The sequence below is a fragment of the Cucurbita maxima genome, unplaced genomic scaffold (genome assembly GCF_002738345.1).
Source record: "Cucurbita maxima cultivar Rimu unplaced genomic scaffold, Cmax_1.0 Cma_Scf00034, whole genome shotgun sequence".
NCBI classification, from domain to species: domain Eukaryota; kingdom Viridiplantae; phylum Streptophyta; class Magnoliopsida; order Cucurbitales; family Cucurbitaceae; genus Cucurbita; species Cucurbita maxima.
This window is the reverse complement of record NW_019272050.1, coordinates 1,326,390-1,350,587: the sequence shown is the minus strand read 5'-3', so window position 1 is coordinate 1,350,587 and position 24,198 is coordinate 1,326,390. Positions and strand designations below refer to the sequence as shown.

At 36.8% G+C, this 24,198-nt stretch overlaps 5 protein-coding genes and 1 long non-coding RNA gene across 7 annotated transcripts; 4 read left to right on the top strand and 2 right to left on the bottom strand.

The window, feature by feature from the left end:
- The first annotated feature begins 443 nt into the window (after positions 1–443).
- LOC111467431 (casparian strip membrane protein 3-like) lies at positions 444–1,371 on the top strand. Its single transcript, XM_023112327.1, has 3 exons — positions 444–711; positions 798–921; positions 1,015–1,371. Exons 1-3 carry the CDS (start codon positions 467–469, stop codon positions 1,246–1,248), a joined length of 603 nt encoding a protein of 200 aa, XP_022968095.1. The 5' UTR covers positions 444–466; the 3' UTR covers positions 1,249–1,371.
- Positions 1,372–1,935: 564 nt separating this feature from the next.
- On the top strand, positions 1,936–4,592 carry LOC111467436. Its single transcript, XM_023112336.1, has 3 exons — positions 1,936–2,303; positions 2,795–2,868; positions 4,246–4,592. The coding sequence occupies exons 1-3, from the start codon at positions 2,043–2,045 to the stop codon at positions 4,322–4,324; spliced, it is 414 nt and encodes a 137-aa protein (XP_022968104.1). The 5' UTR covers positions 1,936–2,042; the 3' UTR covers positions 4,325–4,592.
- Positions 4,593–5,335: 743 nt separating this feature from the next.
- On the top strand, positions 5,336–10,360 carry LOC111467409 (phosphate transporter PHO1 homolog 10-like). Of its 2 annotated transcripts, XM_023112287.1 has the most exons (13): positions 5,336–5,672; positions 5,756–6,427; positions 6,517–6,565; positions 6,703–6,774; positions 7,543–7,672; positions 7,786–7,906; positions 7,988–8,246; positions 8,322–8,426; positions 8,527–8,571; positions 8,652–8,801; positions 9,473–9,751; positions 9,837–9,973; positions 10,052–10,358. In XM_023112287.1, the coding sequence occupies exons 2-13, from the start codon at positions 5,757–5,759 to the stop codon at positions 10,152–10,154; spliced, it is 2,121 nt and encodes a 706-aa protein (XP_022968055.1). In that variant the 5' UTR covers positions 5,336–5,672; position 5,756; the 3' UTR covers positions 10,155–10,358. The 2 variants fall into 2 exon arrangements, with proteins under 2 accessions (XP_022968055.1, XP_022968056.1); XM_023112288.1 differs by lacking the exon at positions 8,322–8,426 and having other exon boundaries at positions 7,988–8,300; positions 10,052–10,360.
- Positions 10,361–11,092: 732 nt separating this feature from the next.
- Positions 11,093–12,197, top strand: LOC111467693. Its single transcript, XM_023112683.1, has one exon. The coding sequence runs from the start codon at positions 11,276–11,278 to the stop codon at positions 11,777–11,779; it is 504 nt and encodes a 167-aa protein (XP_022968451.1). The 5' UTR covers positions 11,093–11,275; the 3' UTR covers positions 11,780–12,197.
- Positions 12,198–13,675: 1,478 nt separating this feature from the next.
- On the bottom strand, positions 13,676–17,963 carry LOC111467692 (phosphate transporter PHO1 homolog 3-like). Its single transcript, XM_023112682.1, has 13 exons — positions 17,315–17,963; positions 16,863–17,217; positions 16,741–16,789; positions 16,587–16,658; positions 15,781–15,910; positions 15,575–15,695; positions 15,230–15,488; positions 15,038–15,142; positions 14,878–14,922; positions 14,648–14,797; positions 14,271–14,552; positions 14,035–14,171; positions 13,676–13,923 (listed from the first exon to the last, which is right to left on the bottom strand). The coding sequence occupies exons 1-13, from the start codon at positions 17,925–17,927 to the stop codon at positions 13,824–13,826; spliced, it is 2,418 nt and encodes an 805-aa protein (XP_022968450.1). The 5' UTR covers positions 17,928–17,963; the 3' UTR covers positions 13,676–13,823.
- A 4,568-nt stretch (positions 17,964–22,531) lies between these two features.
- On the bottom strand, positions 22,532–23,711 carry LOC111467627. Its single transcript, XR_002714590.1, has 2 exons — positions 23,071–23,711; positions 22,532–23,001 (listed from the first exon to the last, which is right to left on the bottom strand). It is a non-coding gene; the product is annotated as an uncharacterized LOC111467627 (long non-coding RNA).
- Positions 23,712–24,198: the final 487 nt, after the last annotated feature.

Here is a 24,198-nt window from a genome sequence, read left to right as displayed (position 1 = left end):
GCTGAGCCCCAAAGAGAAGTGAACACCGGGTGGTGTGCCAGAGAGGATGCTGGACTCCGAAATGGTAAATTGTGAGATCTCACATCGATTGAGGAGGAGGACGAAACTTTCTTTATAAAAGTGTGGAAACTTCTCCGTACTAGGCACATTTTAAAAATCTTTAAGAAAAACCTGAAAGAGAAAGAGGAGATAATGTTGGATTAAAAATATTTAATGAAGTAATCAAGATAAACACGAGTCTAAAGCGAGAGCCGGTAAAATAACTTCAAAAAAGAAAACAGCCAAGCTAGCTCATAACATCCAATGGCATAATTACAAATCAACTATGGCTTAGATCATATGAAATCCTCAAACACATCACAAATTCACCTAATACCCACTTTTGTTTATCACTTTAAGCAAACCCCACTTGCAAACACACAGTACTTAAACCAGACGCATTGAAAGAACTTGCAAGACCTTCAAAATGGAAATGGATCAGTCAAAGGCAAAATCAGAGGGTGAAGTGCCATTGGGTTCAAAAATTAGATACCCATTTGGAGGAGGAGGAGCTCAGAGAGGGCTGACCATAGTGGACTTAGTGCTGAGAGTAGTAGCACTCATGGCTACTCTGTGCAGTGCAATTGTAATGGGCACTGCCCATCAAACTCTCCCCTTTTCAACTCAGTCGACTCAATTCAAAGCCGTTTATAAGGATCTCCCTATGTTTATGTAATTTTGAACCTCGAATTTCTTGTTTAAAAATATATTTTAACTAGTTGAGCTATGTTGTCGATGCACCTTTTTAATTGTTATAGGTTTTTCGTGCTTGTGAATTCGGTAGCTTGTGGGTATCTCTTTCTTTCGCTACCTCTATCCATCTTCCAAATGGTGAAAGTTGCATCAGTCACTCCAAGGCTCACTTTGCTCATCTTTGACACGGTATGTTTTGTTTGTGTAGCTTTTTTCTTCCATTTTTGCTCATTTGTTGTGCATTTGGTGGTTGTTTATGAATGATTTAAATGTGCATGGAAGATGGCTATGGCTCTTGAGACCGCTGGCGCTTCGGTTGCGGCGTCTGTGGTTTACTTGGCGTATCAGGGCAACACTGTTGTCAATTGGGCTTCGTTTTGCTCCCAATTCGACTCCTTTTGTCGACGTAGCTCTCAATCTTTAATCGGCTCTTTCGGTGCAGTTCTTGTTTTGGTGCTTTTGATCACTCTTTCGGCTATAGCGATGTCTCGACGCATTACGAATACTCAATCTTAAGTGTGTGTATAGCTCAAGAGTTTGTGTTGTCAAGTATCAAGAAAGTTGAGAATTCGAACACTTGAACTCTTGATCGAGAGTAAATATTTCATGTCAACTGAGCTATCAATAAATAAAAAAAAGACTTGTGAATTTGATTTTGTAAGTTTTATTGGAAACTAATGAGTTAAAACTCAAGGATCAAATTGGTAGGCATCCGAAACAGAATATGGCTTGGTTAAAACATGATCAATTTCACTTGCAAGTAGAACGGTTCAATGAAACTGGAACTCACTTTTGGTGATGCTTGGTTGTCATTCTTGGCTAGACTAGACGATGATCTAGTTGGGCACAGACCCATTAGTTAGTATTGGATCAGACCATAACATTGGTCTTACCGGTTGCCTACATATATTGTCATATTTGGATTTTTCTTTTTAGGTTCACGTTTTTAAAACGAGTCTACTTTGAAAGAGGTTTCCACACTATTACAAAGAATGTTTTGTTACCCTCTCCACTCAACGTAGGATCGCACAACAGATCAATCAACACCGACGTCTATAAATTGGTATTGATGATAACTTATTATTCAATTATTTTTGCTTCAAATTAATAAATATAAAAATCTATATTTTCGTGCTTTTGGGCCGAGCTTAGGGATCCAAGCCTGTTACCGGCCCATTGGCCCTGGACTCGTTAAAACGACGCCGTCGATTTGTATTGTGGCATTTCCAAATTCCTAAAACCCCGTCGTCATCTTAGGCCGATTTGCACCGCCGGTATACTGAAAGCAGCACTGCCACTTGCTCGCAGCTATGGCGTTGAGGATTTTGAGGGCGGTAGAGGGTCAGACGGGTTCGATGTTTGGGTTGAAGGCGATGGCTAAGGTTTTACCCCATTCTTCGCCGATATCTGGGATCATGGACCATAAGGATTCCGCGCCGCCGCTTGTTCTGCCGGAGTTTAACCATGAATCTGATAGGGACGGGATCAACAACTGCAGTATTGTGGGGTTTGGTTTCCCTAGTTTATCTTTTTCCGGGTCGATGGAGCTCATGGCTGTTCCTAAGAGGAAGGTATTGAATTTCCTCCTATTTTCAAATAATCATACGCTGAGAAGATCCTATTCTTAGAGTAGAAACTTAATCTATATGTTACTTATGGAAGAAGTTTAAACTTAAAATTTCACATGGAAGTTGTGGGATATGTAAGATGTCATTGAAAGTATTAGATATGAACTTGTAGCGTCCGAAGATTTTAGGGAGCATTTCCATTTGTACTTTTGATGTTCAATCCTCAAGGATATTTCAGATTTGTCTTTAATATTGTTTAGACCTTCATTCTTGTTATGTTTCTTTGGTTGATGCGCTTGATATCATATGTTTTCTATTGGACTTTAAATTCTTATGACTCTTCCATGTTGATATCTGAATACATAACTCTGTTCATGTATATTTGAAACATTCATTTAGGACTCTGCTAGATTTTGAAAGCTCCTGTTCTATAACTTGTTCTTCTTTTGATTTATTGGGAATTTTGAGAAAGTGTTCATGTCTATATTTTGCAGGTTTCTCCACATAAAAGGGGGATAAGAAATGGCCCAAAGGCTCTAAAACCTATTCCAGTTATAATTAGGTGCAAGTAAGACTCTCCCTTCCTTGCCTTAACAAATTAGTCTTCAACATTGATCTCAGCTTTTAGGAAGGTTTCTCTGCTTGAATGTTGTTTATTTTGATATCAAAACATGGTTCATCTAATAATGACATACAATCGGCTAATCATAGCTCAACTGGTCAGACAAATACTCTCGATCAAGAGGTCAGAGGCTTACTCATCCCCACATATGTTGTTAAACTCAACATCTAGTAATTGCATACATTATTGCATCATTGTTAGGGAGCTGTTTTTTCACATGACCTGAACTTACCTGATTGTGATTTTGTAATTTTTTGCTTCATTTCAAATGTATTTCAGTATGCTAGTTAAGTTCTCACAAATTGTTAGACCTGTAGTTCAGTTCACCGAGACGATTGGTTATCTCTTGTTAGTGGCTGACGCCAAGTGTTAGAGAAAACTTATATTTACTTTGTAGTCTTCCAAGAAAGAAAACAATGGAGTCAGCTGGTGTCATGGCTGATAGTGACTAGAATGCCAATTGACTGTGATAGCTAGCCAGAGTGTCAATTTTTTTCTTTACTTCATTCTGGGCATCTTGTTTGAAATAAATCCCAGAATATTATTACTTAGAAACATAATGAAATGTAAAAATAAGAATGTTTCTGATAGCAGAATTTATTTATTAACATCCTTAACATGTTAGCCTCACTGAAGTGAAGCGAAGAAATGTGGATTGTAGTTTTTATCTAACGAACGAAGTGTAAGCTGCTTTATTTTTCTTCACATGCTGATGGGTTGCATTGCATTTATTTCTTATGTTTGATTGTCATCAAACAAATCTCTCCTGATTCTACCGGCCCGAAACATATCCATTAATTTTTCTTTCGAAATTTATCTAAGGTGTAACAGCTCAAGACTACTGCTAGTAGATATTGTCCTCTTTGGACTTTCCCTTTTGGGTTTTCCAGGTTTCCTCACCCTTATAAAAAAATATTTCGTTCCCTTCTCCAACCAACGTGGGATCTCACAATCCACTTTCAGGACCCAACATTCTTGCTGGCACATGTGAGATCTCACAATCCACCCCCTTTGGGGCTTAGCGTCCTCGCACACCACCTAGTGTCTGACCTTGATATCGTTTATAACAGCCCAAGTCCACCATTAGCAGATATTCTTCTCTTTGGATTTTTTCTTTCGGGCTTCTCCTCAAGGTTTTTAAAACGCGTCTACTAGGGAGAGGTTTCCACACCATTAGCAGATATTCTTCTCTTTGGATTTTTGGTTCATATGACTGGTACAAAATCTGATATTTTGATAAAATCAGCACATAGTATTTGTGATTATGTAAAATGGCCATAGTTTTCAAGAATGTTCATGGGGTTGACTGTGTTGTTATTGCAGGAGTTGTGGCAAGGTCAAGCTTCCTCACTTCTATTGTTGCAGTGGAAGAACAGGGGAGCAGGATAACTCAGCCAGATGAGCCAATGCAGGGTAAAAAGGACGGACTGTGAACGCATAAATCCCCAAATAATCTACAAAGGGGGCCATAGTTTCCTTTTCGAGTATTCTTCTTCATTAGGTTCTTTAAATTTTGCTTCTCTACTTCCCTTCCAAAAGGACGCAGATTGTAAGATTTAACATACACCATTGATTAGCTTTTGAACACATCCTTGCTCTGTACTTAACCAGCAAACTTCAGTTCTACCATGTCTGAAATGCGACTCTTTTAGCCTTTGTTCTTCGTCTTCCATAGATGATTTAAAAAAATTTGCAATGGGTATAAATTAAAATCTTTTAAGATTCTTGTTGAATTTGTTGTTCTGCCTCAAAGACTTGATCGTGCATTTGTTGAGGTATGCTATGACAAAGTTGTATATGAGTAATGTTCTTGTTGGCACACTGCCTGGTGTTTACTTCTCATACCATTTATAATAATTCCAATTGATGTAGTATCTCACAATTCATTCTTTTTAGGGGCCCGGCATCTTCGCTGGCACATCGTCCAACTTTGAGCTCTGTACCATTTGTAACATTTCAAGCCTATCAATAGCACATCGTCTAATGTCGGGTTTTTATACCATTTGTAACTGTTCAAGCTTATCACTAGTAGATATTGTTCGTTTTGACCTGCATCGTCCTTAACCTCATGGTTTTAAAGTACGTTTATTGAGGAGAGAGTTTCCACATCTTTATAAGATATTATTCGTTTTGGCCTAGCCTCTCTATTTTAAAATGTGTTTATTCTATTTTAAAGTGTGTTTATTGGATATAAGATTTCACACCCAGGAGATAAAATTAAATTGGATTTAGATTTTGAAAATTTTACTAAATTTGCGAATTATAGAATTGGAATATGAAGCCGTCACCATAAATTATATATTTTTAAAAGTACCAACAGAATTAATCATTAAAAAAATAGTAAATTCATGATTATAAGGCCACGCAGATTTCCCACGCAGAGTCTCGTAATAAATTGGCAAGGGATCACGAAGTAGTTATCTCCCATATCCATTTCTTTCCCATAAAGTACTTTACTCCGTCCCAAATCCGGACGCGTGTGATTACCATGGTGACGATGCATCGTCTCCAACACTGTCACTCAAGCATGAGCTGCCGCATGGCCGACATACCACCGATTTGTGGGTGTGTCACTCACCCAATGAGCTCAAACTCTGTCAGGAATCGGATAATGTTGCTTACCCGATTGGATGGCCTCATCGGCAATCGCACTCTTGTAAGAATCCGATTTTTGGGCGACGCTAGACGGCTTAGCGGTTCAGGAGGAGGCTTTGAGATCGAAACAGGGAAAGGAAAAAAACAGAGCAAAGGTAAGTCGATTTTCACGTTCTTGTGTTATCTTTACGATGTCAATCATCAGTATAGCATGACTGACATTTTAACGAACACAAAGGATGAAGTTCAAGAACGAATTCAAGAAACAAATGGTGCTGGAATGGGCGGACGCGTATCTGGATTACAATGGCCTCAAACGATTATTACTCGAGATTTCCTACGAGAAACAGATTCAGAAATCTAGGGCATCATCTGGGTACTCAAAGAAGAAGCCAGCAGTAGACAGAAAATGCAGTGAGTTCATCTCTCAACCAAGAAAATCCCATGTCGGGAAAGATATTGAGAACCAAAACCAAGATATTGAGAAATCACAGCAACATGATTTCAGGAAGTCCCAAGAGATATCAGAGATAGAGGTGAAATTTTTTAAGAAACTTGATGAAGAACTCAACAAGTTAAATTCCTTTTACAAGGAAAGTGTAGAGGCTGTGACCAACGAAGCAAGTGTTCTAACGAAACAAATGGAGACTTTGATTGCGTTGCGTAGGAAGATTCAAAAAGAGTCTATTTGCATTCCACAACTCGATCAAGCTCACAAAGAAGTAAGTAGCAGCAAACATTTAGAAGAAATAACAAAGGAAAACAGCCAAAATTCCCAAGAAATTCTCAAGCATGTGAAAGTCCTCGATGATTCGGGTACTGATAATGATGATCGAAGCAAGATTGAAGAACAGTTGAAAAAAGCATTTGCTGAGTTTTACCAGGAGCTTTATTCGTTAAAGCAATTCAGGTATATACAAAGAAGATTATATGCTGTTATTTATGATATTCAACCACTGAATTAACATGTTTTTATACTTTTGAAATGGAATGAACCAGTTTTATGAACCTGTCAGCATTTGCGAGAATCTTGAGAAAGTATGAGAAGGTCTGGCATTGAATCAATAGCAATATATTTAGTTTGATTCCTGGATTATATTCTATAGAATGGAGCAATATTTCATAAGTTCTAGATGTTTATATGATCTGTATGTGTTGATACTTTCCTGCCTGTATTGGGTGCAGATTTCATCAAGTGCAGCAGGGAGGTCATACATGGAAATTGTGGACAATTCGTATCTAGGAACTTCTGATGAGGTATGATCATAAATCTTTGAGTTCTCACCTAGAGATTCAGGTTTCTCATATCATAAGACTGCTCGGTGTGCCAATGATGATTTTGGGTTCCTAAGATAGGTAGATTGTGAGATCCCACATTGGTTGGAGAGGAGAATGAAACATTTCCTTAAGGGTGTGGAAACTTCTGCCTAGAATACAAGTTTTTAAACTTTGAGGGGAGCCCAAAAGGGAAAGCCCAAATAGAACAATATTTGCTAACGGTGGACTTGGGCGGTTACAAATGGTACCAGAGCTAGGTACCGAGCGGTGTGCCAGCGATGACACTAGACTCCCCAAAGGGTGGATTGTGAGATCCCACAATGGTTGGAGAGGAGAACGAAACATTCCTTATAAGAGTGTGGAAACCTCTCTCTAGCAAACACGTTTTAAAACTTTGAGGAGAAGCCTGAAAGGGAAAGCCTAAATAGGACAATATTTGCTAGCGATGGACTTGGACTGTTACAAATGGTATTAGAGCCGGGTACCGAGTGGTGTGCCCCCAAGGGGGGTGAATTATGAGATTCCACATCGGTTGGAGAGGGGAACGAAACATTTCTTATAAGGGTGTGAAAACCTTTTCTTAAAACTTTGAGGGGAAGCCTGTAAGGAAAAGTTCAAATATGACAATATCTGTTAGCGGTGGACTTGGGCTGTTACATAAAATTTGATAAAAATGTGAATACTTGACACGGCCATCTACATTATTGTATTATTTGCCTGTAGATGCTGATTTCTTTTCTTAACTAGGTTGCCGATCTCATGAAGATGGTGGAAATTACCTTCATCAAGAACTTCTCAAACTCAAATTACAAAGAAGGAATAAAGCTTTTGAAGCCAAAAACTAAAAGAGAAAAACCCATAGTGACATTTTCTTCAGGTGATTCCCTTTACCTTATCAAGTTCTTGCTTAAAACAAAAGTAGACACCAACAAACATCATGTTGGTAAGTTCCCCAGACTGATTGGATTCATTTCCCCACCTCATTTTCAGGCTTCCTATTCGGTTGCACGGTGGCACTACTCGCCGCGTCGGTCTTGAAAATTTTATCTCAAAGATTGCTGGAGAAGGAAGATGGCACACATTACATGGAAAATATATTTCCACTCTACAGGTAGGAATAGTTCCCTACAGTTCTACATGTACTTAGCTTCACCAGAAGTCTTCTCTGAGATAGTAGTGATTCATGTTGCAGTCTATTTGGCTTCATTGTCCTACATGTGCTCATGTATGCAGCAGACTTGCACTTCTGGAGATGTTGTGGAGTTAACTATCCATTTATCTTTGGTTCCAAGAGAGGAACTAAATTCGGTTGTCAACAAGTTTTCCTGCTCGGTGCTGGTCTCGCAGTATTAGCATCGGCCAGCTTCCTGGCTAGTTTATACGTGGACCGAGACCCCAGTACTCGGAAGTATCGAACAGAAGCTGAGAAGGTTCCTTTAGGCACAGCAGCTGTAAGATCACTCAAACACTGTGCAGAGTTCCTCTTTATACAACATTCTCTCTCAGTAAGTTCGTCTTTTGTGTAGGTTGTTCTTCTCATCGCCTTTTGCCCGTTCAACATTCTATACAAGTCGATTCGTTTTTCCTTTATACGGTGTTTTCTACGTTGTATATCCGCTCCTCTGTGCAAGGTAATAAAGTAAGATGAGTAAATGAGAGATTGAGAGGAGCCCGAGCTAAACCAAGAACGAAAATGGATCCGATTCACTGGGTTTTTGTTTTTTCTTGCAGGTTAAGTTTCCAGATTATTTCTTGGCGGATCAGCTTACTAGTCAGGTTCTACATTTAAACTTCTTAGTATGATGGAAAATGAAAGTTAACTTAGTTGTTGAGGGCTGTGCTGCGAATGATTTTAGGTGCAAGCTTCAAGATGTATAGTGCTGTATATTTGCTACTACGGTTTAGGAGAACACTCTAGGAAGCAAAACAAGTGCCACACGCATGGCGTCTACAATACGCTCTCCTTCGTTATCGCTGTCATACCATTTTGGCTGCGATTCTTACAGGTATGAACCAATTTTAGTCTTTTCACCGCTGATGCTTTTGTCAAAGCTAGTGAAAAAATTAAGTTGGCTAGTGTATGCCATTTCATTACGTCCCTCCCCGGGCACTAGTTTCATTCCTGAGGATACGAAAGCCTGACTTCAAAAATGCTTTTTTTATTGAATACTGCTACATGGGCTGTGAGATCCCACATCGGTTGGGGAGGAGAACGAAGTATTCTTTATAAGGGTGTGGAAACGTGGAAAACTCCTCCTAGCAGACGCGTTTTAAAAATCATGAGGGGAAGCCCGAAAGGGAAAGCCTAAAGAGGACAATATCTGCTGGCAGTGGTCTTGGGCTGTTACATGGGCTTCCCGCACCCAGCTTCTAGTGAACGTCTGTCTGTTTCATACCTCTCGCTCATCGCCCTTCCATGATTCAGGGGTGATTTTTCTTATATCATCCGACCTTCCCGGTCTACTTTGTTCTTTTTAAAGTCAGAAAAGGACTTAGACAATGTTTCTGATTACTGTTGTGAACTGTGATTCATAAACTACTTCTCAGAATAGATTCATGCTAAGTTGCAAATGGTTCTCTCTAGATTTTGATATGACAAAGAGATTAAACATCTTATATCCTAAATCAGGAGTTCCTCATGTTCATCATGTTCATGCATATATTAATGGTTATGCAGTGTGTTCGTCGATTGCTCGAAGAAAAAGAAGCAATGCATGGCTACAACGCTCTGAAATACCTCTCAACAATCGTTGCAGTCCTGATTAGAACTGCTTGTGAGTTAAGAAAGGGAGTTAGCTGGATGGTGCTAGCTTTGATTAGTTCTGCGGTTTCCATGTTGATCAATACATACTGGGACATCGTTGTTGACTGGGGACTTCTGCGAAAACACTCAAAGAACAAGTACTTGAGAGACCGGCTATTAGTTTCCAACAAGCGCGTCTATTTTGCAGCCATTGTAATGCTACCTGCTAGCTGCTGCTCTGCTTTAACCGATCATTTATTCATTTTCCCCACTACTGATCCAATTATGTTTTGAACAGATAGTAAATGTAGTGTTGAGAGTTGCTTGGATTCAGCTGGTGTTAGCATTCAACTTGCGATCGTTTCAAAAACTTGCTGCGGTTACGTCGATATCGTGCTTGGAAATCGTTCGCCGTGGCCTTTGGAACTTCTTCAGGTAACATTCTAATGCAGAGCAGAGCAGCACAGTATCTCTTGGCTTGATTTTTAAGCCGACATTGAATTTTGTGATCAGTTTGGAGAACGAGCATCTGAACAACGTTAACAAGTATCGCTCATTCAAGTCTGTTCCACTTCCATTCAGCTACTCCGACGATGAAAATGACAAGGATGATTGAAAGAGAATTGAGGTTGGAGAGTTATATGTTCTTTAAAAGTTCTCGTAATATTATTTTTTTCAATATTAATGGTCGAGATTCAAATGGATGAAAATTAATAGCGGGAGTGATCGAGTTAGATCGAACTAATTTAAAATTATTGTATTTTTTTTTTTGGTTATGATACCACTAGTTTTATAACTTTATTTTTTTTTATTTATTTTTCAACCACTCTTAATAATAGATTAGTTGGCTTGTTAGTAGCTCGGGATGGTCTCTTTTCTTATCTCTTCAAATTCCATGTTCGCTTCGTTTAGTTCGCTCTCTCTCATTTTTTCTTGCAACGGTCTAGGATGAGGTGGTACTTGTAATATTTTGGCTTGGGATGCCCATTCTTTCTTCTTTCCCTCGCGCACTCAATCCATTACTTGTTGCTCCAACTTTTAGGATTGTTGGGTGAATTGTGACTTCGTATGATTGTGTCGGGCTCCTCTTTTTGTCTCACTACTTTCCTTCTCGTAGTGTTTTGGGAATCACAATCGTGGACTGGACTCAAGATTGAAAAATTCTTCAACTTGGAATGTAATTTTTAAAATAATATAGTGGATGATTGAAAGTATTTTGAAAAGTGTATATATATATATTTATTAAAATGAAAATGTAAAACTTAATTCAATATTTGATGCTTTTTAATAAAAATTTAAATAAATGATCTCAAATTTTTTATAGTTGAATTAATATAATAAAGTTAGTTTCCAACCTATTCAATTTATTTATTTATTTATTATTATTATTATTATTATTTTGCTTAATACAATTTCTAAATTTGGCATAAAGTAACTTTGCTTTGATCTGCTATTATTTTGTTAAAATTAATTTATTTAATTCAAGCTATGTCTATTTTGGAATCATTTTAGGATCAAAGTACGTTTAGAGGATTGAAATTGTAGGTGTTCCTATTTTCTCAACTAAATTTATAGTCAGCGCTCATCCTTTGACCGTTTTAACTTCAGCCACAAGGAAGAGAAAGTAAAGAAGTCCTGTAATCGGAGGGTTTTTGGGGTTTAAGCCGGCGGTGGAAGATCGAAGCGACAGTAACACAGCTAGCTGTGAATCCAACGATTCCTCCGGCACCGACTAGGATGTCCACTTCGAATTCGAAACTCCAAGACGCAGAATCAAACGCTGCCGCCACTAAAACCCTGGAGGATGAACAACAATCGGGATCCCCAATTCCTCCCGAGGAAAAATCTTCCGGGGAACCAGATCAATCAGGAAAGATCCCTGAAAGTGGAGGGGAAGATCCTGAAGAGGAAGAGGAGGGGGAGTGTGGGTTTTGCTTGTTTATGAAAGGGGGCGGTTGCAAAGATAGCTTCGTAGAGTGGGAGAAATGCATTGAGGAGGCGGAGAAGAACAAGGAGGATATTGTTGAGAAGTGCTTCGAAGTGACTGGAGCTCTGAAGAAGTGTATGGAGGCTCATGCGGATTATTACGAGCCGATTCTGAAGGCGGAGAAGATGGCGGAGGAGGAAGCGATTATGGAATTGGAGAAGGAAATGACTCCGGATGCAAATTCCAATGTCCTCGAGGTAAATGAGGGTTCTAACAATTCGGAAGAACAGAAGGCCTCTGCCGGTAGTAAGTGAAGTTCGTCGATGCTCGTTTGATCTAATTCCTGAGGCATAAACCCTTACTTTTTTAGAGTATTTAGTTTCTTGTCGATCTTTTGTCTTAGTGCACTGAAAATGGATCTTCAAATTATCATAGAAAAGGAGAGGTCTTACCTTACACCACTTATCATTGAATTCAAATTTCTGAATAATTGTTCAGGTGATTACGCCTAATATCATTTTTCCAAGAATCATCTGAATTCCCCCTTCCAACTATAGTTGGAAACATTGGCAAAAATCTGTACCCGTTACTTCATATATGAACTATGTATTCTCTTAATAAGAGCTCCATTTATGAACTATAATACGTGAAACTTTCTAGTTTGTTTTGTGAAATTTGTGTGGTTTAACTTTTCATCTGGGCTTTGTGGAGAATTAATTTGATCCTTTGTTGGTTTCTTGTTTGTGGCATGGAAATTAAGCTTGTGGACTGTTGAAAAGGCGCCTGTTTGAAATCCAACGATGCTTTGTGATTTAGAATTATAACTATATCTTAGTTATAAGTTTTACTCATGTTCTTTCTATTTGTTTGTCGCCTTCCACTTTCTAGGAAAGAGGTGAGAGATGCGTCCCATCTGAAAGGAGTCAGGATGTTACTGTTGGCTCGTTCGCTCTCCCTGGAGTGAATGATTAGAAGTTTGTGTCGAGAGAAAATAGGCTGCTATAACAGTGTGGTGTATGATTCATTATAGGATCCTTCTGATCGTTCTTCATGTTGGTTAGAGTTTGTGATTATTCAACAGGAATGACCAAGTTACCCTCCTTGCCATCAAAACTGTGACTGAAGGAAAATTAAGGATCATTCCAATGCAGTGATGGCAAAGTATTTGAACCTTATAAGTAAGCATTACATAACATAAAATCAGGGAAAGCTTGAACAAGAACTTCCCTTCTTTTTCCACCTTTAAGGGTAACTGGAGTTTTGGGATTTGAACCTTGTATATTTAGTTACATAGTATGATCTTTTGTCAATTACGTCGTTACTGTGAAGTATATCAAGAAGAATTATGTTTAATTCAAGTAGAACCAGTACTATTTGTTGTGTAAATGCTGCCAATTGACAGTTATAGGATTGGGGACTTTCCTGATCGTTCAGAAAAGATATCTACGCTGGAATACTCTCGTGTTAATTCTTTAGATATACGAGGTTGATATAAATGAGATGGATCAATACAGCCACCCCACGAATGCGGAAGTGTGTCATAATTGGAGTTTGCTTTGATGCATTTCAATCCAATATTACATTTCAGATGTACACTGAAGCTAAGTGCAAGTGCATTACTCTTCAGGTCCATCTTATGCTAACTTTAAGGATGTTTTGAGATGGATGGTGAACTAAGGCCGTCGAACTCACGCATGTGTTTGTGTGCGTAACAAGACTTGGTTTTCATTTCAGCTGCAGAGCCCAGATCCCGCTAGTATCTACATATTCTATGGCGCCGTGCATAAACTTGGTATTGCTGAGCTGATCACATGACCTCTATTAATGTAAGGCTGATCACTCTTTAGGCTTCGCATATCTCTTTATTGCAATTTCCAGTTTCTGAAACTTAACCTTTCTCATGTACAATAGTGTAATTGCATTTGCATTTTCTCCATCTTCCTACTAGAATAAATAGCAGTGTCTGCCAGAGTGTCTTTCTAGTAGTAGTATAGACGGTAAACACCATTCTTGAGGTCGTTCGAGGTGAAAGAACAAGATGGGGTGCATATTGTTCATTATGTTTAAGCACAAAGGCGGCTGGGAAGTGCGAAGGATATCCTTAGAGTAGAACTTAGTTTTGTTTGTTTTCGTCCAAACTATTTTTCGTATCAGCTAAGCAGAGGGAAGTGCATGAGAACATTCACCCTTTGATTGTTCGTTTCTTTAAACCAATTCCACTCGGATAGAGGAATCATGAGAAAAGTAGAGTCGAGATGATATTGCAATGATGTGTATTTGATATATACTGTAAAAAAATTGTTGAACATTTAGAAACATTTGAACTGCATATGTTGAAAGAATGTTGTCCGGAAAATTTTAATCATCTTTGTCATCATCTTCATCATAGTTGAAAGGCAGCGGTACAGATTTAAATGCACGGTACTTCCCAACATTGTTCAGATGCTCATTCTCCAGCCTAATCCAAAAAGGTCAATAGATCAGTCAACAAACCATTTGGGGAAACTGTATGGTTTTTGCAGGCAGTTCGAGGAAAGAACCTAAAAGAACAGAATTGTCGTAGTCGTACCTGAAGAAATTCCATATGCCACGGCGAATGATCTCGAGGCTGGCAACTATTGTAATCAAACCTTGTGTGTGCAGGAAGGAGAACTGGAAATCCAACACGGTTTGCAGCCAAGCAAACCGCAGCAAAACATTCAAGCCCTGCATTTGATATCCACAGCTTGTTTAGATTACTAGAAAAAGTGTCCTGAGTATTGACCCTTACTTGTTTTTAGGAGTGAAACCCTATGAGAAACTCACCATTGCCACAAAGTACACACTGTTGTGACCAACAAGTAGCTTGTCTCGCAACCAGCGGTTCTTGGAATTCCGCTGCAGGAGGCCCCAGTCCATTACGATGTCCCAATACGTGCATATAATGGCAGCCACAGCCGAGAAAACTGCGGCTAGAACTTTCCAAGTTAATACTCCCTTGTTCAGATTGTAAGCTGTCCTCAAGCAAACAGCTACAATGGTCAAGAAGTACTTCAGTCCATTGTATCCCTGCATTACATCTTTCTCCTCATACAGTCGCCTGAGACACTGCAAGTACGAAACCAACAAAAATTTTGTTAGTGTTATAACTTTCACCTGTCTTACTTAGATGGAGCTGAAAAGTTCGATGACGAGATTCAAACCTGAAGAAGACGTGACCAATATGGAATAACAGCAATGATGAAACTGAACGTGTTGAATACAGTATTCTCTCTACAAGTGTTTTGTCGGTGTTTGTAATCTCCCCAACCGTAATGGCAAATGTAGAATTCCAAGCTACGAAGTGCTTGCACCTGAATCGATTCGAAGTAATTGTTTGAGGATGTACTATGCAGGTAATTTCTTGAACTGAAGAACCTTTTGTGTTACTAACCTGGCTCGTGAACTGATCTGCCAAGAAAAAATCAGCGAAGACGACCTGCAGAGGAAGAAAAGTATCCAAAATTAGAGCGAATTCGAAAGGTCAAATCTCTATCCTTGCAATTGTTTTGCTATATTTTCTAACTTGAAAAGACTATTCCCATCTTTCTTACCATGTAGAGGGGAGCACATATGCAGCGGTACAGAGTTTTTAAGCAGAAGAAGCGACTCGAGCGATATAGGATGTTGAATGGACACAAGAATACTGCAACCACAGCCTGCAAGCAGGGTAAAATGCTAGACTTTTAGCTACAAATTATTGGGTTTATGGCCAGATGAGTTGGTTTATGTGGGAATAATCTTACAAGGAGCAAAACTAAAGGTAGAAGTTCAGTCACTGCTTGATATGGCTTGGTTTCAGGGTCCATCTCCATGTCAAGATTGGAAAGAACACAGGCTAAAGCAAGAGTCGCCACGGCAAAACTGGGAAGCAAAACGTCACGGTACGCCAACTCAGTGCCTTGTTTGAAACCAAAGATGAATGAATAATTCACTTGGTATCTCCTCCAAAAGTATACGTTTGCTGCATACATTAACAGGTGCAAGACAACGAATCCAAACAAGCTGTGCATTAAACAAGCAGAAGAATGAGTTGAGTTGAGTTGAGTTGATTTGATTTGTAATGGTTCTGTTTCTCTGTTTTAAGTTACCTGTAAAGAGGAAACATGGTATCCATATACTGGGAGTGGCCTTCTCGGTCGATTATATGCCGTGCTCGTGTAATGAAAATGAGGGCGACGATAAGAGCTATGGTGCAGCCAGCAAAGAAACCTGAAAATTTTGTTCTAAAATTGATCAGCCAAAGTTCAAAACATGAATGAAGAGTCCTGCAAATGTGTCAAGAATGGCTGTTTACCAACTGAAAATGTTGTTCTATGCCTTTCTTTCTTTGCTTTGGGTCTCAAGATATTCATTCCTTTGGTTCGATTAGCATTGCAGAAGTGTTTGATAAAAGCTGCTTCCACCCTCTCCATTAACTTCGAAACCTGATTATTCAATGCCATTAATGTTAAGAAAGCATGTTCATTATTTTTCGATTATTTATATAACAACTCAACTTCATTGTTAGTAGATATTGTTCATTTTGATCCGTTACATTATCTATTGTTGTCAACCTCACGATTTTAAAATGCGTATACAAAGGAGAGGTTTCCACATCTTTATAAATAATGTTTCCAATCTGCAACCGTATCCTCACTGGCACACTGCTCGGTGACTTGGCTCTGATACCATTTATAATAGCCTGAACTTACTACTAGCAGATATTGTCCGTTTTAGCTCATTACGTCGATTTTAAAATGCACAAATGTTCTCACTGGCATATTGCTTAGTGATTTGGCTCTAATACCATTTATAACAGTACGAACCTACTACTAGTAGATATTGTCCGCTTTGGCTTGTTCTCACTGGCATATTACTCAATGATTTGGCTCTAATACCATTTATAACAGTACGAACCTACTACTAGTAGATATTGTCCGTTTTGGCTCGTTATGTATCGATGTCAGTGATTTTAAAACGTCTGTCGGAGAGAGGTTTCCACACCCTTATAAGAAATGTTTCCACAACCGATGTGAGATCTCAAAACCGATGTGAGATCTCAAAATTGAGTCATAATTGTTTATGGTATGTAGTGTATAAATAATAATAAACAATCCTAACCTCATCAGAACTCCCGAGGTAAGAGCTGTCCACCATCTTCATGTATGCCTTTCCAGCATCTCTTGAAGTAATCTGCATCCACCATTTTCAAACAATCTTACCTCAAAAACCATACCCTTTTAACCTCAATCTCTTCAAAAAACACAATCATTACCTTATCATATTTCTTCATTATCTTCGAAAATGCCAAAGTATTCAAGAAACTGTTCATATCAAACCAGAATTAGCCCACAAAATTAACAAAAATAACACCAAAAAATGCATCCAATTAGTCACCTGAAGCTCTTCAGCAGTCTAAGCTTGTGATAGAACACAACAAAAGCCTTCCTGAGTTGATTCTCAATTTTGTTAAGATTTTCTTTGTTAAATTGAAGTTCAGAGTTCTTGGGAAAGTTCAAAAGCCCTTTAATTGTTGATCTTGGAGTCTCTACTGTCGTGTTCAATTTCACACGATCAAGCAGCTCCAATGGAGGTGGCCTGTTGGCTCTCATCTTTGTTGCTTTCTCTTCTTCCCCATTGGATTTTTCCTCTCCCTTTTCGACTTTCGATTTGTTCTCCGGTTTAACATTATCGTTATGGCTCGACCCACCTTCCCCTTCCTCAATAGCGTCCATCGTTATGTGAACTCGTCCTGTTCAACAATAGAAGAACACTCACGTTTAGGAATCACATATGGTCCACTTTGAGCCTAAGCTCTTATGGGTTTATAATTTAATTTATGAACTTACTACTAGCTCGGACCCCGGAAGGAGTTGAAGAAGACAAGGCCGCCGTGGCAACCGCAATATCAGTGGCGAGCCTTGTAATCTCCTCCGACCGGTCATCAGAGAAATCCCAAACACCCTTAGGATTCTCCACTTTAATTCTGAAAGCAATCAAAGCATCCATTTGCTTATTCAAAACACTCGCTTCCTTCATAACTTCCTCCACTTTCGACCTGTAAAACTTATCCACTTTATTAAACTCCCTATCCAACGACCGGAAGTACACTAGCTCATACTCGCCACCCTCCTCATCCGCCATCAAAAACGTCGTCCGGTACTTCTTCGTCCCATCTCTGTTCACCGAGTTCACCAGAATCGTCTGCTCCTCCGCATCCGGCGGCGATCCAGGACTGGCAAGCCCATGGCTGTGGCTGTGGCGAAGTGTCAGACCACTGAACGCCCTGTAGAGTGTCAGAGCCCTTTTGAGCTGGCCAGTGTGGCTCGGGGGGTGATTTTTGGCGTGGGTTTTGTTGAAGGTATCGATTTGCTTCAAAAGGGACTTGAGAAAATCGTAATCCATGTAAGCTTGGCGCCATTCGGGAACCATTTGAGCGGTAAATTGTTTGCCGAATTTCATTTTGGTGATGATTTTAGATGATCATAAGAACCCAATAAAAATGCTGTGTGTTTTTTAATGGCGATTTTGGGGTATTTATAAGTGAATGATTCCAAATATGAAAGAGACATTTCAAAGGGAGTCCCTGTTTTTCCTTGGCATTTAATTCATTGTTTGACTGTGCGTGATATTTCAAACCTAAAACAGGGAGAGAAGAAACCACGTCATGCAAATGGTGTGTGCAAAATGAGAAAAAACGAGAACCCGAGTCGGTTTGTTTTCGTCACTTCACTGCCTTACCTAACGTGATAAACATTTTTTTTTCATTCTCAATTTCGATTTGTTTTCTTGTTTGAAATTTATGAACAATTTAATGTCCGTTTAATTCGTTGGTTGGATTGGCAATAATTTGGGAGAAGGACGACGGAAAGGAGTAGGGAGCAATTGGAGACAAGATTATATTCCATATTCTCGTTTCTGTCAAATTCTAGTAGGGTTATATTCCACATTCCCATCTCACCCGAACTGTCGGCTAGGATTATGTTTCACGTTCCCATCTTCATCTCTTCGCTATGCTCCATCTCACTTTTTATATATATATAAAAGAAAAAATATTCTCGAATCTTTACTCTAATCACGGTAAAGATATATAGATTGTAAGAATGGAGAATGAAATAAGAGTGGAGATAGGGAACGTTTTCCAGTCACTCCAGACTCCATCTCACGCTCAAATGTATGAATAAATATGAAATTATTATTACTCGAGATAATTGTGGGTTGTGTTTTGGTAAGCGGGCTCCTATTTAAACTGAAATAAATTTTATAAATAGCTCCTCTACTAAAATAAAAGATTGACTCCTAATAAAGATGAATAGCTGACTAATTCCATCTAATAATAACTCACACTAATTTTGACAACTATATAATTGTATTTTAATAAGTGATTAATAACTATTAAACCATGCAAGTAAGAGCCCTCAGTCATATGACTAGTTTAAAGTACCCATCCCTAACTCGAGAGGATAGATAAAGAGATTCAGGTGAAATACAATATAGATCCAACTTTTTATTTATTTGTGGTATGAAATCTCAGATCAAAACATTATTTACAAGGGTGTGAAAACCTCCCATTTGTAAACGTGTTTTAAAATTTTAAGAGAAGACTCTCGAAATAAAAATTTATATAACACAATATTTACTAATAGTGGGTTTGATCAGTTACACGTGTGCTTTGAAAACCATAGAACAATGTTGGTCTTAGACTGTCCTTCATATTGGTTAATGAAAATGATTTAATATTTAATTAAACAAAGACTTATACGAATCAAATTTTCAACCTTTCCTCGGCTTCAAGTTTTAGACCAATAATAATAATAATAATAATAATAATAATAATAATAATAATAATAATAATAATAATAATAATAATAAAATAATAACATGACCAAGTCTTCCTTTAATTACCCATATATTTTTTCCCATAAATATGATTAACATTAAATATAGTAAGAAATCCTAATATAGATAGAAATCCAAAAATAATTTAGATTAAATTAATAATCATGTTTCTAAAAGAATGATCGAGTCATTAGAATTAAAATAATAATTAATGTGTTGTCTATTAAATTTTAAAATTCGTAAGATAAATAAATAAATAAATATATATATGGTCAAATATCACTGTATCATGCTTAACTCAAGGGTGAACGATAATATTTAAAAAGTTTACTAAATCAATTAAAATCAATTTAGTCGTTTATTTGGATCGACCTGATTTGACTAATAAAATTACTCATTCTAACTAACTCATTGACAAAATTTATAATAATAAAAAAAAAAAAAAAAGAATTTTTTTTTTTAATAAAATGTCATAGTTTTGGATAAACTCATGTTATGCTTTTTTTTTTCCCCTTTTTTTTACTTAATATCTCTTAAGTGCAAGCAATATGATTTTTTAAGCATTAAAATATCTATAAATATCCATATTATGTATATAAATTAGGTAAATAAGGTAAATAATAATAATAATAAGTTGTATAATTTAATTATTAATTTTATAATTAGTTTAAAAAAAAAATAATAATAATAACTTTTCCAAGAGGTCAATTTTGTGCCAAACAGAAAGACTGTGGCATTTTCCAAAAGCTTAGCCAAATAAAGTTACAATAATTTATTTCAACCACTTTGTTTGAAATGGTTTCAACTTTTTGTAATTGCAAATAAACCCTTATTTATTTATTTATTTATTTATTTATTTTGCATATTTTGGGGGATTGGTTTCAATTATAATCCTCCAAGTGGGAAAATGTGTATTAAATTATAGACTTTAATTAAAGTTTACTACTAATTTTCGTAATTTCAATAACTTTATCTTATTTACAATTAAATTAATGAAATGTGGGCGTGTTGATCGGTTCATGACTATGAGATTATCACATTTTATTATTTTAATCACTCATTAATATTAAATTCATTTATAAAAGTGGCTCCTTTTTAAATAATTATAATAATGATGCTGACGTCATCCATGACACACTCTCATTTCACTCCAACGTAAATATCCATAAATATTATTTAAATATATATAAATATGGTGAAATTTGTTCTTAAAAAAACTTTTAAACTTCAATAAAATCTTTAAATTAAAAAAAAAATCTAAATAATACTCTTTTAACACTAGTTTTAAGATCCATTAATATTTATATATATATATATATTTCATTATTGTTCTTCAACTTCATAAAAAATTAAAAAATATCCTTATTATAAAAGTACCATTCGATATAAAAAAAATATTGAAAACGTTCTTACCGTCAATATATTAAATTTAGGATTTGACATTTCGAAATTTAGAGATATTTTTATTAATTTAGTCGGCCATGATTTTGGTCTAAAAACGTAAATATTAATTCTATGAATTGTCAAGCCAAATTCTATGAATTGTAGTCCACTTATTTTTAGTCCAATTTCAAATTAATATAAATATCTAAAACTTCAAAGTAGATATTAAAAATTAATTGTAATTTGTAAGTAATAAATAAAATTTATCAAATTATTTACTAATTTTGTCAAATATTAATTCTATGAATTGTCAAGCCGAAAATAATATCTTTGATAACAAAATCCACGTATTTTTAGTCAAATTTCAAATTAGTATAAATATCTAAACTTCAACGTAGATATTAAAATTAATAATAATTTTTATCAAATTATATCCACTATTTATTTAATTAAAAGAAACCTACCTTTCAATCGCGAAAATTAGAAAATACTATTTAAGAAGAAAAAAATAATAATAATTCCTTAATAAATAAAAATTATGATCTTGAGATTCCATGCTATGCTAGATATAATAAAAATCTAATACATATTGTGACAATTTAGACTTAGAGACATCATTAAATTTTATAAGAAAAAAATTATAATATAAGGTAAAAGAAATATTTGTTTAATCACGTGGGAGAAAATAATATAATAGAAGACCTAATATGGTCAACAGTATTGAAATTAGAGTAATTTCAATGCATGGTTTTTAAATTAATAAATTGGACCAAAGTCTTCAAATATTCAGTGGTCGTCCCTATGGTCGTCGTTTCAAAGCTCACGGCGGCTTTATTTAATACGCACTTGCACACCAAATAATAATATTTCTTTTTGGATAATTTAAAATTTAAAATTTAAAATAAAAAACTCGATTTACAGAGGTGGAAATACGCTAGAATGTTGAATGAATAGTCGATAGAGTATGGCTAAGAAACTTAACTAAATTAAGTCTGAATGAATGAATAGTCAGTAAAGTGGTGACGTAGAATAAATGTATGAAATAACAATGTAGAATATTGGATGAATACTCGATAAGACAATGACATAAAACAGATGATTAAGACGCTTGTTTGGATTAAGTTGGAAAGAATATAAAATATTGGATGAATAGTTGGTAGGGTAATGGTCTGACACAAATGATTAAGACACTTATTTCGTTTAAGTTTAAAAAAACAATATCGAATATTGGATGAATAGTCGATAGGACAGTAACGTACACACGACTAAGACACTTGCCTAGATCAAGTTTGAAAGAACAACGTAAAATATTGGATGAATAGTCGATAGGGTAGCAACGCAGGACAAATAACTAAGATACTTGCCTAAATGAAGTCTAAAAGAACAACATAGCAATAACATAGGATAGATGACTGAAACACTTGTCTACGTTAATTCTTAAAGAATAGTGTGAATATTGGATGAATAATTGATAAGGTAGTGATGTAGAACAAATGACTGAGGTACTTGCTTAGATTATGTCTAAAAGAACAACATAGAATATTGGATGAATAATCGATCGGGTAGTGACATACCATCCTAGGGAACTTCGAATACAGACCTAGATCACTTGCACAAACAGACTTTTGGGGTGCTAAGATCCAAAGTCGATAGGGAAACATCCAAGATTGTACACTAAGGTCCCTAAACAATCACTTATTTAATAGCTCACTAATCTAGCTCCATGGCACCGAAAATGTATCAAGGCTCAAGTGATCGACGTGACCTTGAAAGCTGATTTTTCGAGTGTCAGTAGTAGGACCTTCTATCAATCGAAAAAGATTTTTGGTGACAACACTTAGAGATATCAAAAGTGATAATGCTAACATGAATAATCAATACGGTAGTGATATAGAACAGATGACTGAGACACTTACTAGATTAAATCTAAAAGAACAACGTAGAACATCGAATGAATAATCAATAAGGCAATGACGTAGAACAGATGACTGAGATACTGGCTTTGCTTTGCCCACTTTCACTATCTATCCATAAATCCGTTACGGTATTGGCAAAATTAACAATTAGTTCTATAATCTAGCCTATCTTTTTTCATCCCACCCAGTCATTGACATAACGCAGAGTTGTGGCCAATTGTTTCAACAACGAAAACTGATAAAATCAAACCCTGCATACTTTTCACTGATTGACTGTGTAGAACATTGACTATGTCCTTTGAACCAGAGCAGTGAGTTTAGACCAATGGCTGCTTTCTTTTTTGTACGGTTCTGACGAAATCCTGGGCTCATTCTTTCTAGTGAAGACTAGAAGTTTCCTGGAAAATTACAGATACAAAGCTACAGTAAATTTGAATTTTGTTACTCTTTAATGTTTTCACATTTACCTGATTCTGCTCTCCAATAAGCTTCATGCTTTTCTCCTCATTCAACTTCTACGGCCAAACTGCATAATTGAACCGTTACTGCTTTCATGGGGAAGAAAAATAAAGTCAGCAAAAGATATTATTCAAGAAAAGGTCGATTCTTGTCTCAGTATGACATAATCACAGCCGATATATCTACAGCTATCACTGTAACTGAGTAATAATTGGCTAATAAGAGTGTAATTCTTTGAAAACCTGTAACATATCACTCCTTCACCGCAGCCATACGAGTTTCCTCCAACCCAGCTAGCTCCCATCTCGAAGATGACAACCCAGCCATTGATAATCATTTTAAGGAATAGGAGGGATGTTGATTTTCATGTGGTAAGTGTTACATGCGGTGTGAATTAGGTAACCAACCACTATTCGTCTCTATATGGGGTGATTGTAGAAAATGGTTATCAAGGTAAGGATAACACACTGTGTGAATCGGGTAACCAACCATACTTGTCAATAGTTATCAAGATAAGGGTTACACACAGTGTGAGTCGGGTAATCAACCATTAATAGTCATGTTAAGGCGTAAGGCTGGATATTGATTTTCATCTGCTAGTGGTGGGCTTGAGATATTACAAATGGTATCAGAGTCAGGACCGAGCGGTGTGCCAACGACACTGGGACTCCAAGGAGGGTGGATTGTGAGATCCCACATCAGTTGGAGAAAGAAACGAAGCATTCCTTATAAAGGTGTGAAAACCTCTCCCTCTCCCTAGTGGACAATATTTACTAGTAGTGGGCTTGGACTATTACACGACTATTCTCTTGAAATAACCATTTGGCTAACTAAAACGGACAATATCTACTAGAGGTAGACTTGGGCTGTTACTCGACTATTCTCTTGGAATTACCGTTTGACTCTATTACATTTGGTTGTCAAGGTAATTAGTAAGATATTAAATCCTAATGTAAGAGTCAAAGCTCAATGCTAGCATATATTGTCCTCTTTGGGTTTTCCCCTTCGGGCTTCTCATCGAGGATTTTAAAATGCGTCTACTAGGAAGAGGTTTCCACACCTTATAAGAAATGGTTTGTCCCCTCTCTAACCAATGTTGGATCTCACACCTAAATAGATGAGTACTATAGCTGAAA